At 37.8% G+C, this 16,878-nt stretch overlaps 1 protein-coding gene across 1 annotated transcript in view; it reads left to right on the top strand.

Annotated features, from left to right (window-relative positions):
- hfm1 (helicase for meiosis 1) overlaps positions 1 to 16,878 on the top strand; it is a 90,764-nt gene that overhangs the window by 24,199 nt on the left and 49,687 nt on the right. The window contains exons 5-8 of the mRNA XM_033027827.1: positions 91 to 340; positions 8,957 to 9,089; positions 11,254 to 11,405; positions 13,307 to 13,384. Of these exons, the coding sequence (XP_032883718.1) occupies positions 91 to 340; positions 8,957 to 9,089; positions 11,254 to 11,405; positions 13,307 to 13,384 (613 nt within the window). The remainder of the gene's footprint in view (positions 1 to 90; positions 341 to 8,956; positions 9,090 to 11,253; positions 11,406 to 13,306; positions 13,385 to 16,878) is intronic.

The following is a 16,878-nucleotide window of genomic DNA, read 5'->3' as shown; positions in this document are numbered from 1 at the left end:
TGATTTCATTACTTGGTAGCTAAATCAAAATAATATTACATAAAGTCTTGAATATGAAACATTTCTCAATATATGCTATTCTTCCTGCAGATTATTTAAAATGCCATCGCCAAACAACGCAGCAAATAATCCAACAATTGGAAACTGTCCAGCATTTCTTGAAAAGTCCCTTTTACGTGATGAAAGACATGAACTTAGAACTTTTACAGAAAATCACAATGAGTTTGATATAACAGACTACATCAGACCAATACAGCAGAATGCTACTCAGTATGTGTTAAAAGCACATGTACCCCCAATGATGCCACTGTCACTTAATGTAAAAGGTAAAATATATAAAGTGAACAAAAATGCAAATACATGTTTCAAAAATAAATGATGACTGGAATACTATCCCATTTTCATTGATTCTTCAAATATTTTAAAATTTCTCCTTGCAGATGCACATGGCAGGAGTTCGGGAACTTTGAGGGCAGTTACTGAAATTCGTATCTTTTCAATGTTATTAGAGTCGTAGGATCACACAGTGTGGGAACAGGCCCCTCAGCCATGCCCACAAAGTTACCCCATCTAAGCTAATCCCCTTTGCCTGTGTTTGGCCAATATCCCTCTAAATCTTTCCTATCCGTGTACCTGTCCAGGTGTCTTTTAAATGTGTTATTGTATCTACCTCAAATACCTCCTCTAGCAGCTCACCCAGTGAAAAAGTTGCCTCTCAGGTTCTTATTAAATCTTGCCTCTCTCACTTTAAGCCTATGTCCTTCGGGTTCTTGATTTCTCTACCTTGGTAAAAGACTCTGTACATTCACCATATTTCCCTCATGCAACATCCTTGTAAATCTTCTTTGCACTCTTTCAAGTTTAATGACATTTAATGAAATGCTTAATAGCTTAATGACATGGCTTTCTATTGTTAATGATCAAATACAGGGGATTAATTGTTAAAAGATTAATTTGGTTCTGAATAGATATAACACTATGCTTATACTTTTTTCTTTGGATTTAACATATATTTTGCTGTAATGCAGGCATAATTTCCATGTGAAGCTGTATATTGTATTAAGGTGAAACGAATCATTTGAGAAATTATTTTAAAATATTTCACAATGATGTAGAAAAGTCTTGAAAATCGGCAACAGGACCCACAACAGTAATAGGCTATGTGTGCTATCATGTTTCTTGATGGAAATATTGCCACTAGATGGCAAGAGCTGCACATCTTATAATATTATTTTTTAAATGTCTGCTTATTGTTGAAAACAAGGTTTGTTGAAAAAAGAACAGACTGTACATTATTAACTTTTCTATTTAATTACTATACATGTAACAATGTATTAATTAATAACTATTGTAATTGAAATGGCATGAACTTAATCCTTAACAAGATTGTACAAAGCGGTACAATTCAGAAGCATTTTCAAGGAATTTCCTTATTTCAACTACATACAATCCAAAGTATTAGATGATGTATGTTCATGATTAATAGCTTTATAATGTTATTTATAAAACTAAGGCTGCTTAGAAAATTTAGGTGTATATTTGGAAGAAATGCAAAGGAAATGTTAGCACTATTAGTTGAGTAGGGCTTCACATAATGATTATTTTCAAAATATATCTTGCCAGTATTTTTGCAAAACACATACAGTGCCCTCCATAATATTTTGGACAGACCCATCATTTATTGATTTGCCTCTGTACTCCACAATTTGAGATTTATACTAGAACAAATCACATGTAGTTAAAGTGCACATTGTCACCATTTTATTAAAAGCGTTTTTTATACATTGTGGTTTCACCATATAGAAATTACAGCTGTGTTTATACATAGTCACCCCCATTTCAGGCACCATAATGTTTGGGACACATGGCTTCACAGGTGTTTGTAATTGCCGGGTATGTTTAAATGCCCCCCTTAATGCGGGTATAAGAGAGCTCTCTAGTCTTTCCTCCAGCCTTTCCGTCACCTTTGGAAACTTTTATTGCTGTTTAGCAACATGAGGACCAAAGTTGTGACAATGAAAGTCAAAGAAGCCGTTATGAGACTGAGAAACAAGACACACACACACATATATATATATATATATATATATATATATGTGTGTGTGTGTGTGTATATATATATATATATATATATATATATATATATATATATATATATATATGTGTGTGTGTGTATGTGTATATATATATATATGCTGGAGGGGGACATTAGGCCTCATATATTCCACATTTAGTAAGGTAATGCTTGATCATTTCCCTCAGTGTCATTTTCCTACATTAATTTAGCCTCTTTTCTTTCAATCCTCGCCAGAGGGTAATGGTGGATGGCTGTTTGTCGGGTTGGAGGCAGGTGACTAGTGGGGTGCCTCAGGGATCTGTGTTGGGTCCTTTGTTGTTTGTCATGTACATCAATGATCTGGATGAAGGTGTGGTAAATTGGATTAGTAAGTATGCAGATGATACCAAGATAGGGGGTGTTGTGGATAATGAAGAGGATTTCCAAAGTCTACAGAGTGATTTAGGCCATTTGGAAGAATGGGCTGAAAGATGGCAGATGGAGTTTAATGCTGATAAATGTGAGGTGCTACACCTTGGCAGGACAAATCAAAATAGGACGTACATGGTAAATGGTAGGGAATTGAAGAATACAGTTGAACAGAGGGATCTGGGAATAACCGTGCATAGTTCCTTGAAGGTGGAATCTCATATAGATAGGGTGGTAAAGAAAGCTTTTGGTATGCTAGCCTTCATAAATCAGAGCATTGAGTATAGAAGCTGGGATGTAATGTTAAAATTGTACAAGGCATTGGTGAGACCAAATCTGGAGTATGGTGTACAATTTTGGTCGCCCAATTATAGGAAGGATGTCAACAAAATAGAGAGAGTACAGAGGAGATTTACTAGAATGTTGCCTGGGTTTCAACAACTAAGTTACAGAGAAAGGTTGAATAAGTTACAAAGTAACGTACAAAATTCTTATGGGGTTGGACAGGCTAGATGCAGGAAGATTGTTCCCGATGTTGGGGAAGTCCAGGACAAGGGGTCACAGCTTAAGGATAAGGGGGAAATCCTTTAGGACCGAGATGAGAAGAAACTTTTTCACACAGAGAGTGGTGAATCTCTGGAACTCTCTGCCACAGAGGGTAGTTGAGGCCAGTTCATTGGCTATATTTAAGAGGGAGTTAGATGTGGCCCTTGTGGCTAAAGGGATCAGGGGGTATGGAGAGAAGGCAGGTACGGGATACTGAGTTGGATGATCAGCCATGATCATATTGAATGGCGGTGCAGGCTCGAAGGGCCGAATGGCCTACTCCTGCACCTATTTTCTATGTATCTATGTAAGTTAGGTCTTTATTCTCTGGAGCGCAGAAGGTTAAGGGGGGACTTGATAGAGGTCTTTAAAATGATGAGAGGGATAGACAAAGTTGATGTGGACAAGCTTTTCCCTTTGAGAATAGGGAAGATTCAAACAAGAGGACATGACTTCAGAATTAAGGGACAGAAGTTTAGGAGTAACATGAGGGGGAACTTCTTTACTCAGATAGTGGTAGCGGTGTGGAATGAGCTTCCAGTGGAAGTGGTGGAGGCAGGTTCGATGGTATCATTTAAAAATAAATTGGATAGGCATATGGATGAGAAGGGCATGGAGGGTTATGGTATGAGTGCAGGAAGGTGGGATTAAGGGAAAATAATTGTTCGGCACGGACTTGTAGGGCCGAGATGGCCTGTTTCCGTGCTGTAATTGTTATATGGTTATATGTAAAAGTCTGTTGATTTCTGCCTTCAATATTCACAGTGCCTGAGCCTCCAAAGCCGTCCTAGATTGGGAAATACAAAGATCCATTACCCTTTGCTTGAAGAATGTTCTTTTCATCTCTTTCCCTCAATGGTTGACATCTTATTTTGAGACTGTGGTTCTAGACACCACAGCCAGTGGAAACATCAAGCCCACAATACCCATGTTCAGTAAATTAAGATATTTCTGTGTTTCAATGACATCAACCCTCATCCTTTGGAACTTGCATATAGGCCCATTCTGTTTAATTTCTCCTGCCCTCTCAGGAATCTATGAGCCTTGTTGTACTCCCTATATTGTTGGTATATTTTTACATAGATGGGAAGATCAGAGCAGTACACAATATTCCAGACACAGTCTCTCCAGGATTCTATGTGAGTGGAGCAAGACATCTCCTGCAATTAAGGTCAATATACTGCTTGCCTTCCTAATTGCTTGCACTATCAGCAGATTAATGTTCAGTGATTTGTGTTCAAAACATAAAGGTCCATCTGAGCACAGTTCAACCTCTCATCAATTAAAAATGACTCTTCCTTTCTATTTATTTGACTGAAGTGGTTAATTTTACATTTTGGTTTGGGTGGCAAGGGACGAGTTGACCAGGGAGTTGCGGCGGGAATGGTCTCTGCGGAAAGCAGAAAAGGGTGGAGATGGGAAGATGCGGCCAGTAGTGCGATCCCGTTGGAGGTGGTGAAAATGTTGGAGGATTATATGCTGTATATAATCCTGCAACACATATCCTCCAACAGCATACAATCCTCCAACAGTTTTGCCACTTCCAATGGGATCCCACTCCCACTCAGTCCACCTTAATCTACCTGATCTCCCGGTTGCTCAGCACTTTAACTCCCCCTCACAATCTGACCTTTCTGTCTGGGGCCTCCTCCATTGTCAGAGTGAGGCCCAGCACAAATTGGAGGAACAGCACCTCATATTTCGCTTGGATGGCTTACACCCCAGTGGTATGAACATTGAGTTTTCTAGCTTCAAATAGCCCTAGCCTTCCCTCTCTCTCCACCCCCTCCCGCTTCCCAGTTCTCCCACCAGTCTCACTGTCTCTGACTACATTCTATCTCTGACATCAGTCTGAAGAAGGGTCTCAACCCAAAACACCACCCTTTCCTTCTCTCCAGAGATGCTGCCTAAGTTACTCTAGCATTTTGTGTCTACCTCCCATTTATTTAGTAATGGGTTCCAGCATTTTCTTGACAACCAACATTAGACTAACTGGGCAAATGGTTCACTTTCTCTCTAACTCCTTCCTTAAATAGTGTAGTGACATCCACTACTTTCCAATCAATAGGACTATTCTGGAATTTATGAAATTTTGGAGTGCACCAATTATCTTCATAGCCATCTCTGGAAGTCAAGAATGCAGTTCACCCGGTCCTAGAGATTTATTGCCTTCCAGCTCATTCATTTATCCAATATTAGTATCATGGAACCTCTCAACATTTATGCCCACACACAGTTCAAATAGGTTTTCTCAAACTCCACCTAATCTCCATTGCTACAATTTGTGCAACAGATTCCAGCACAGGATGTCCAATCCTTATCTAGAATCGATTGTTCGCTCTTCAGTACTACAGCTGTCAGAGGGATTTCATGAAGATCCATTGCATTCAGCTTGGAAAATTAATGTCTCCTTGTGACCTCTTGGAATAAAAACCCATTATCTTGAGGACCTTGATAATGCATACAGTTTCACTATATAGTATTAATAATAATTTCCTTAGGCTCCCCATTCTCTCTATACTTGTCTTTGTTCACTATTTTCCACACTTTTCTGTGCTTTCTATGAAGACAAGCAAAAAAAAATGTTCATTTCTCTACCATTTCCTTATTCCCAATATAATTTCTCCTCCCTTAGACTGTAAGGGACCCACATTAAATTTTCCTAATCTTTTACTTTTTCACAGTAAAAAACGTTTTACTTGGTTTTCCATTAAATTCTGAAATATTCTTAATCTCCAGGTTTAGCACTTTTTTGGTGCCGCTGGATTTTGAAATGTTCAAAATCTTTTGGCGACACTGATGTGACGCCGGCAGTCGCCGAAAAAAAATCACCAAGTTGGACAGGCCCTTTAAGGTGCCACCATTCTAATCCAACAACTTCTCAGCTCCTAGTGGAGGAGTCCAGAAGTTTTTGAGATGATGTGGATGCATTGGTGAGTTGCAGCAATGCAATTCTGTGAATGTGGTACATTGCAGCCACAGTGCACTAGTGGTGGAAAGAGGACTAATTAAATTGGTAGATGAAATAAATGGAAATTGACATGTTCTTTAAATGATGGTTGGTACTGTAGTGTCAGGAAGTGACCCAATGACCTGTCATGGCCCAATCACTTTGCTGCAACAGCCAAGAAGACATGTCAATGCCTCTATTTATTGAGGGGACTGAGGACATTTGGCATGTCTCCAATGGCGCTTACAAACTTCTTCTGATGCATCGTAGAATGCATACGGTTGAGTTGCATCACAGCTCGGCTTTGGAACAGCCCTGCCCAAGACCGCAAGAAATTGCAGAGTGTTTTAGACGTAGTCCAGTCCATCAAGACTCCCTATTATTGACTCCATCTACATTTCACGCTGCCTTGGAAAAAAAGTCAACGTAATCAAAAACTTGTCCCACCCCGGTCATTTGTTCTTGCTCCTGTTAGGGTAAAAGACACAGAAGCTTCAAAGCGCACAGCACCAGATTCAGGAACACCTGTTATCAGGCTTCTGAATGGTCCTTCAACAAACCAGGATACTGTCCAATTCCGCTCTACCCCATTGGGTATATTGGACTTCGTCAATGGAACTGACATGCTATAATGCTCAGAATTATATTCTGCACTCTATCTCCCCCTTTGTTCTACCTATTATACTTGAGTTTAACTTGATTGTGTTTAATATAAACTACCTGATCTGATGGGATAATATGCTAAACAAAGCTTTTCACTGTTCCTTGGAACATGTGACTAATAAATCTAAACCTAAATCTAAGATATGATTCACAAAAAAACATAGACTTTTTCTTTGTGTTGTTGCTGTAGTATTTATGTAGCTGGTTCAGTTGAGTTTCTAGTCAATTACAACACTCCAACATGCTGGAGGGTGTTTTTGAGATTATAATGTGATTGAATGTCAAGTTAAAATAGTTAGATTCTACCTTGCTCAGTAGTTGATGGGATAAACATTACTTGACACTTATTAGCTGAAGGTAAGATATTGTTCAGATTTTGATACATGCAGACATAATTGTTTTATTATATATAAGGAGCTTTGTTTAGAGCTAACAAAGGTTGAGGACAGACGCTTCCCTTCAGCCATATCCAAGAGCTGAGACAATTGACAAACACCAGCATCTCCCTTGTGCTGTGCATTACACGAGTTGTATAACAGTTTCCGACAAACCCATTGCGTTCACTTTTATCAGATCATCTTGTTGCCATACACAGTCAAATGCTGCCATAACATTAAGGCAATCAGCTTGACTTTACCACTGGAATTTTGTTCCTTTTCTCTGGAAAAGATCACTGCAGTGAGATATGAAGCTGACTAATCAAGACAGGCTTTTAGTATGCAGGTTATAGGAATAAATATTGTTAAATACACAATTAATGATTGTTTCCAGCGTTTTGCTGATGATTGAGAGTTGGATAACAGAATGATAAATGGCCATGAGTTAAAAACAATCTGCTGGAGGAACTCAGCTGATGAAGCAGCAATTGTGGAGGGAAACGGGCAGACGATTTTTTGAGCCGAGACCTTTCTTTAGACTGATAATTGGCTATTTGTATTTATTTTGGATTTTGTGGTAATCTTATGTACAATGATTATCTGCAAGTGTTGTGATTTTGGTTGGCTAGAGCCATAGCATCAGGATCATCCAGAAGGTGATCGTGAACTTCATGTTATGTAACAGAGCGCCTGTATTTAAAGTTTACAAAAGAATGAGCAGATGCTATTGGGTTAATTATCGCAGCTGGAGACTTCTAGCTTGAGCAGGGAAAACAAAACAGGCATTGTAAATGAATAATCCATTGTTTGAATTGCATGGGGAATTGGAGAGGAATAATATTATAAACCAGCCAAAATCTCCAAAGTCATCATGGTCTGCTTTTTTTTGCTTTTTTGCCATCTCACAATAAATTACTCTGTTGAGAAATGAAGAAGGAAAGGAAAGAAAAAGGAAAAAAAATACTTGAGGGCAAATTTTCAGGGCAGAAGAACAGATTTAATAATATACTTTCAAACAGCACAAGATAATTGCCTTAATCTGTGCTGCATGGTGACATAATAAGGTGACCTGACATGCAGAGCCACCTCAAGCAGAGTTAACATGAACCACTGTGATTGAGAACTTTGAATGGGATAACCTGTGATTTTGTTATGAAAATTTACTAGCTCTTTAATTTTATTTTTTTAATCATCCTGTTTATATGCTATATTTTTTCTTTCCCCTCCTCCTTGCAATATTTATAGTGTTTTTCTTTATTTCATAATTTGTTAAACTGTTCAACAAACATAGCGTTGATCAGAAACGTCAACAATTCCTTTTTCCTCATAGATGGTGCTCGACACGTTGAATTTTTCTCGTAGTTTGATTTTTGCTCCAGTTTCCAGCATTTGCAGTGTCTTGTTTTTTCTTAAGATATTCTTATTAGATTGATGTTTCTAATCACTAATATGTATTTATGCTATGTTCTTATCATTATTCCCTTGCGTTTCCTCAGAAATAATACATGTTCTTTTTTTGTTGATTTCTACACGCATACTATTTGGAAAATAGAATAGGTAAAAACGTGTGATCCAACTGTGGCGTGATACTTTAGAAGATAGTATTTGTGCATCATGATTAGTGGGAGCGAATTTTACTAATGTCATGGACAGACATGCAGTTGTTACCTATTCCCAATTATCGAAACTCATGCCTTGTAAATTATTTGTCTAGACCTCTGATAATATGAATAAACTGCTCAATTCTGGACATGCAAAAATAAGTTACAGGTCAGACCCAAAACGTCACCTACCCATGTACCGTTGATTGACCCGTTGAGTTACTCCAGCATTTTGTGTCCTTTTATGTATTAACCAGCATCTGCAGTTCAAGTTATAGATTCTTGGCTTCAGACGTTTAATTAACTAGGTCTAAAATTTTTTGATTCGCTTCAGCTTCTTTACAGTGAAAAGAATTTTGTGATATGCTCCCCAACTGGTTCTGGAAAAACTGTGATATTTGAACTAGCCATCGTCAGAATATTGATGGAAGTTACAAAACCGTGGTCCAATATAAAAATTGTATACAGTAAGTTTAATACAAAAGTGTAATTTGATTCATTTCATACTGATACAAAACACTTAATAATAATAATAATAATAATAATAATAATATATATTTTATTGTCATTGCACGTCAGTGCAACGAGATTTAGTGTGCAGCTCCACTGATGTACAAGAAAGGTAAATAAATACAATACATAAATAAGCAAGCTGAATTGATTGACGTGACCATCTGAGGGAAACTGTCCAAAGGGAGTGGGTGGGGGGGCACTCATTAGGGCCGGTTCAGAGCCGCTATAGCTCTTGGGATAAAACTGTTCCTGAGTCTAGAGGTTCGGGCGTAGAAGGCCTTGTAACGTCTGCCGGAGGGAAGTAGTTGAAACAGACCGTGGCAGGGGTGTGATGAGTCCTTATGAATGCTGAGGGCCTTCCTGAGGCACCGCGTGTGGTAGATGCCCTCCAAGGCTGGTAGCTCTGTCCCGATGATCCGCTGCGCTCTGTTGACGACGCGCTGAAGAGCTCTCCTCTCCGCCTCCGTGCAACTGAGATACCACACAGAGATGCCATACGTTAGTATGCTCTCTGTGGTGCAGCGGTAGAACGTTGTCAGCAGCTGTTGGGGCAGACCAGTCTTTTTTAATGTCCTCAGGAAGAACAGTCGTTGCTGTGCCTTCTTGACCAGCGCGGCGGTGTTTGTGGACCATGTGAGGCCTTCTGAAATGTGAGTACCCAGAAACTTAAAGCTGGACACTCTCTCCACACTTTCCCCGTAAATGGAGATTGGGGCGTATTCTCCAGAATGGGACCTCCTGAAGTCAATAATCAGCTCCTTGGTCTTGAAGGTGTTTAGTGCCAAGTTGTTATTGGCGCACCAGTCCGCCAGGTTCTGCACCTCCGCTCTGTAGTTTGTTTCATCACCGTTGGTGATCAGCCCAATCACTGTTGTGTCGTCTGCAAACTTCACGATGGTGTTGGTGTCGAATGCAGGGACACAGTCGTGAGTGAAGAGGGAGTAGAGCATGGGGCTTAGTACACAACCCTGTGGTGTGCCGGTGCCCAGGGTGATGGTGGAGGACAGGTGCGGGCCTAGTCTCACTGCCTGCGGTCGCTCCGTGAGAAAGTTCAGGATCCAAGCGCATATCGGTGAGCTGAGGCCTAGCTGGTGGAGTTTGGTGGTGAGCTTGGTGGGGATGACCGTATTGAATGCAGAGCTATAGTCAATGAAGAGCATCCTCACATACGTGCCCTGTCTGTCCAGGTGAGTCAGGACAGTGTGAAGGGCCAGAGAGATGGCATCCTCTGTCGATCTATTTGCCCTGTATGCAAATTGATGGGAGTCCAGTGAGGCAGGGATGCTGGATTTAATATGGGAGAGGACCAGCCTTTCGAAGCACTTCATAGGGATTGGAGTCAGGGCAACCGGCCGGTAGTCGTTGAGGTTGGTGATTTTGGACTTTTTCGGCACCGGCACTATGGTGGCTGTTTTCAGGCACTTGCGGACCGTTGCCAGAGATAGAGATAGATTGAAGATTCTCGTGAATACCTCAGCCAGCTGTCCAGCACAGTCCTTTAATACTCTTCCCTGTACTCCATCCGGGCCTGCAGCCTTGCGTGGATTGATCCTACGCAGAGCGCACTGTACCTCCTGAGTGCTCAGTGTTAAGGCCTGTCCCTCCACTATGGCCGGGGTTATTCCACACCTGGTGGTGTTGCCAGTATCGAACCGGGCAAAGAAGGTGTTTAGTTCGTTGGCCAGTGTGATATCACCGTGGGGGCAGGCGGGGCTGCTCTTGTAGTCAGTGATGTCCCTGACACCCTGCCACATGCTTCTTTATTTCTATTGTAACTTTTGGAAATAAATACAAAAAGCAATGCTGTTTTTCCGTCTATTGAAGTTTCATTTAGTACGTTCAGCTGGCATATTTTGACCAAAATGATTTATTCACAATGGAATTTGTACATAGAAGGGATTGTAAGACACACAATTGCAGAAATACAGCCAAACCATTTTAACATTCCCAATAAGGAATGATTTGCATTTTTAGAGAATAATTCTGATCTCTATTACAAAGTGAATACTGTCATATACAATGTATCATTGTGCTTTATCCATTAATTTTGAAAGAAACATATCCAATTTGTTCCATTACTTTTCTTCAAGATATGTGATGAATCTTTCATTTTCCTAGTGGCTCCCATCAAAGCTTTGTGTAACCAGCGATATGAAGATTGGAAAGAAAAATTTGGACCGATTGGACTGATGTGCAAAGAGCTCACTGGAGATACAGAAATGGACGATTATTTTGAGATCCAAGATGCACATATAATCATAACTACTCCTGTAGGTTTCTGCAATGAGGAAACAATACTAATATTAAAAGTATAAATTTAATGATAATTCAGGTGAAGCGGCATTTATAAGAATTATTTTCAGAATTGATGTTTTTGGCATTCCTTATTATATTATTTATTTATCTCCTTCCACAACACTGTGGGGTGGCACAGTGGTAGAGTTGCCTTACAGCGCCAGAAACCAGGGTTCGATCCTGACTACTGGTGCTTGTCTGTACGGAGTTTGTATGTTCTCCCTGTGACTGCGTGGGTTTACTCCAGTTGCTCTGATTTCCTCCCACAATCCAAAGGCGTACAGGTTTGCAGTTGATTAGTTCCTATAAACTGTTCCTGCTGTGTAGAAAAGTGCTAGTGTACAGGTGATCGCTGGTCGGTGTGAACTCGGTGGGTGAAGGTCCTGTTTCCACGCTGTATCTCTAAAATCTAAAATAAAGTTTAATGACAAGATATCCCAATGGACTTCATCGACATTTAAGTACTCTTGATGTATTAACTAAATGGGATAAATAGAATCTCTGGTAATATTAACATTCTGGCAAAAACATTCAGGCACTGAGCCTTGTTCATAGCATAGTTTAAGGCAGCTCTAGATTACAGAATATAATCATTCCGAGCAAATAACACCAAGAAGAGTCTTTGAAAATAGAAGACTGACATCATTGAATAACATAAACTTATAGCATGGAAGGAAGCCATTCAATTCTGAAGCAAAAGAATTGCTTCAGAATTCAGTTGATTCTCTTTTAGAAATTGTCCATTCAATTGCACTATTTATTTATTTTTCTATCCCCGTTCCTTTTATTTTAACAGGGAAAATTTTAACATTGTTCCTGATTGTTCCATATCATAACAATTTGAATTAAGAATACTCCTAACCACACTCTTTGTTCTTAGTAATTTAAAATGTATGTCCTCCTGTTGACTCACAGATTAGTGGGAAATAATTATTTTCAGTTTACTTATTATAACCTTAAATACATTTTTATTGGAATGACAATTGTTCAAGTTGCTCAAACCTCTCAATGTCATTCTTATGTAAAAAAAAACCAGCGATAGTATTCGAGCCAAAGACCATTCACTGATTTGAATAAATTTAATACTACCCCGTTTGTAATCTTTACTTCTGTTTATAAATGATAGTATTTCATATGCTTTATTTATTGCATTTGATCCTCATTTGTATCTGAATAACTAAGTTCAAATTATAAATTAAACAAAGTGATCACGCCAAAACTTGGTCGTGATAAATGGCAGTGCTTTCAACCCTCCACTGTTTACTTGATCATAAACTGTAACCTATTCTCTTTAATGCAGTATGCCTTCATTTTATCAACATTCAATGGACGGCATCGTCAAATGCCTTTGAAAATTCAAATGTAAAGCTTTTTTTAATCAATTTGCTCAACTTTGTATACATTCAAATTGAGTATCCTTTATTATCTGCTGTCAATTTAGGTGTGTATCCATTTTATATTACTCCATGCCCTCTGGAAGGTTATCCACTAATAAAAAAACAACCAAATAATCCTAGTTATCGTCTTCATACCTATAATGCATATTGGATAAAATACATTTTAGTGATCATGGCCAAAACCTCTTATATTTCCTTGTTGCAAAAGATATTTTGAAAATGTAGAATCCTGATGTTCATATGTAAAGTAATATAAGTTTAATGAATGTTTTTGTGCATAAGTATCATTTCATTGTCAATAAGTATGATTCAGAATTCCAATTATAGAATGACAATAATTATGGAGTGTAGCACACTGTGCACACTCAAAAACTGATTTGACAAAACTAAGTATATTTCAGGAGGTTATAATGTTCCCACTAATTGTTGTAACTCTGTGGTGTATCTGAACAAATATCTGACACATTTTGCCCTATTAGGAAAAATGGGACACTATGACGAGAAAGTGGAGAGATAATTCATTAGTACAGCTGGTGCGGCTTTTCCTAATCGATGAGGTAATGGTCTGTACTTTACACAATGAATTTTATAGTTTTTAGGTCATTAAACGCAGATTTTGTGCACCTATTTAAATCATGTCAAAGTATTGCTCTGTTTGAGAGCCCTGGCATCAAAGTTAAAAAGGCAAATGAAGCTCAAGTTGTCATTGGAGAAAGACCAAAATATATTTATTGAGCTGTGGATTACGGGGGTGGAGATGTGACATAATTGAGAGGATTGGAAGAATGTAGTGGTCAATCCTCTGCTGCTAGTATGCTTTGGAAATTCAGGCTAAGATTGCTTAAATTGATAATGAAATAGTAGAAAGAGCAGAGAGTTGCTCAGCGTGGGCTAAGATGGTGAACACCACATTTGCTTAGTTGAGAATAGTGGGGTTAGATGGGCAGATAATCAGTGATTGATACTGAAGAAGGGTTGGCTGGATGGATAGATGATTGATTAATAACTGGACGGAATGGTGAGATAAAGTGGGTGGGCATTCAGATCCTGACGACTTTGACAGAAGGGATGGGGAAGGCTGCGAGGATTGTAGTCTTTGCAAGAAAGGAAGAATATATAGTGCTGGATTGTACATTGGTAGGTAGTTCAATGAAGAACTTCTAGCTAGGGACTCCTCAAGGGTCAACTTGCCTCTCTCTACACTCGAACATTGGAAAATGAAACAGGAACCAGCTGAAATAAGATGTGATACTGGAGCATCTTACCTTGTGTTATATGTCTCAGCTTATCAGTCATATGAAAATAATTTTGCTTTTTCACAGTGACAAGCTATGAAAATGTCATCAGAATATTCTTGGGGCAATATCTTAACAATATCCCGGAATGTACACAACAAAACTTAATAATCGGTGGAGACTTAAATTGTACATTGGATGCTTATTTGGATAGATCATCAACTCAAAGAAAACTAAAATCTCAATCAAGTGAATTTCTAAACTCATATATTAATACTACCAACATTAAGGATGTTTGGAGAATTGAAAACCCATCGTGTCGAGAATATTCATTTTACTCACCAGTACATAAAACTTATTCAAGGATAGATTATTTTTTAGTAGACTCAAAACTTATTCCATTTACCTATAACTCGCAATATCATAATATCATAATCTCAGACCATGCTCCACTAATATTTATGATTAAACTAAATGGAATGGTAGAGACACAGTCACAATGGAGACTTAATCCCCAAATCTTAAAAGAAAAGTTATGTAATGAATACCTCGTAAAACAGATTAATATGTTTTTTGAGGCTAATGATAGCCCTGAAATCTCTGCCTCCCTTCTTTGGGAAACATTTAAAGCATTTGTGCGAGGAGCATTAATCTCTTCTCAATCATTTCTTAACAAAGAGAATAGGGCCAAACAACAGAAATTGGAAATGGAAATAAGGCAATTAGACATAGAAAATGCAGCAGCACCATCCATGATAAAACACAATAAAATTGCAGTACTGAAATATAAATTGAACAAGATATACTCAGACCAAGTTATAAAACCTTATCAACATACAAAACAATTAAATTTTGAATTTGGTGATAAACCACAAAAACTATTAGCGCGATAACTTCGTAAACTGGACGGGGAAAAAACAATTTACAAAATTAGAACAGACAAGGGAGAAACACTAACACTGCCTAAAGATATTAATGATAGATTTTTACAATACTATCAAAAATTGTATTCATCTAAAATGACAGAACAATCAGCAGGAATGGAAACATTTCTACAGAAATGTAAGCTTGTGGGTTTAGATCAGAAAGAGAGAGAATCTCTAGGTGCTGAAATTACAATAAAAGACATCGAAGAGTCAATTAAATCTTTAAAAAACGGAAAGGCTGCAGGTCCTGATGGTCTAAGTTCTGAATTTTATAAAAAAAATTATGATCTGGTTTCTCCACGTCTACAGACACTGTACAAATATGCTTACACTCAACAGAAACTCCCAGAAACTCTAAATGAATCTACAATCATACTCATACCAAAAACGGATAAGGATCTTGAAGACCCAGGTTCATATAGAGCAATAGTCCTTTTAAATACTGATCAGAAAATACTAACTAAAATTCTATCTCATAGATTGAGCTTAGTGATTAATAAATTAATACACCCCGACCAAACAGGTTTTATTCCAAATCGTTATTCATTTTATAATCTGAGAAGACTATTCAATATTATATACTCCAATAGAATTCCTAATGCAGATCTAGCAATTATTTCGTTAGATGCTGAAAAAGCATTTGACCAGGTAGAATGGCCATATTTATTTACAGTGATGGAAAATTTTCAATTGGGAGAGAAGTACTGTACATGGGTTAAATTGTTATACTCTAATCCAACAGCTAGAATATTAGCAAACCAAATGTTATCAACTAAATTTAATCTCTCTGTAGACAAGGATGTTCACTATCCCCACTATTATTTGCTCTTGCAATCGAACCCTTAGCAGAAAGCGTTAGAACCTATACAGGAATATACGGATATAACACTAGAGACACAAGGAATAAAATTTCTTTATATGCAGATGATGTACTAATATATATTACAAAGTTAGAAACTAGTATTCCAAATCTATTAAATTTAATAACTCAATTTGGTCAGTTTTCAGGATATAGAATTAATTGGAATAAAAGTGAAATCATGCCAATAACAAAACTCAATCTACATACATTACAACAATCCCCTTTTAAAATAGTTAAAGATAAATTTAAATACTTAGGAATCTATGTAACTGAGACATATACCTCTTTATTTAAACTAAATTTTCTACCCTTACTGAATAAACTACACAAGAATATTCAATACTGGAAAACACTTCCCATTTCAATGCTTGGTAGAATTAATGCTATAAAAATGATCTTCTTACCGCAACTACTGTACCTATTTCAATTAATCCCGATATATATCCCAAAAACCTTTTTCAAAAAAAGTCGACTCCATTGTTACAAGTTTTATCTGGGATTATAAGAACAATAGAATAAGTAAAAAACATTTATGTAAGTCAAAGATAAATGGAGGTTTGGCTTTGCCAAATTTCTTGTTTTATTTCTGGGCAGTCCATATTAAAAACATGAATTTCTGGCTGGAAGAAATGGATCAACAACCAGATTGGTTAAGGATGGAAAAGGAAGACTGTTTACCTTTTGAAATTGGTCCGATCATATTTGCCACCACAAAACTGCACAAAAAAAACTATAAGGAAAACCTCATAATACATAGTGGAATACGAATTTGGAAACAATTTAAAAAAGTTTTAAAATCGAATAATATACCACTATGCCATCCCATTGTAAATAATCCTTTATTCAAGCCATCCTTTTTGGATAAGGGTTTCACACAATGGAAAAATTATGGAATTAAAAAGATTGGACATCTTTATGGGAAAGGCACTTTTCTTTCATTTCAGGAGTTACAACAGAATCATGGACTGCACTCAAATAATTTCTTCAGATATCTACAAATTAGAGATTATGTTAAATGTAACACACAA

Source organism: Amblyraja radiata, chromosome 10, assembly GCF_010909765.2.
Source record: "Amblyraja radiata isolate CabotCenter1 chromosome 10, sAmbRad1.1.pri, whole genome shotgun sequence".
Classification (NCBI taxonomy): Eukaryota; Metazoa; Chordata; class Chondrichthyes; order Rajiformes; family Rajidae; genus Amblyraja; species Amblyraja radiata.
This window is presented reverse-complemented; position numbering and strand designations above follow the sequence as displayed.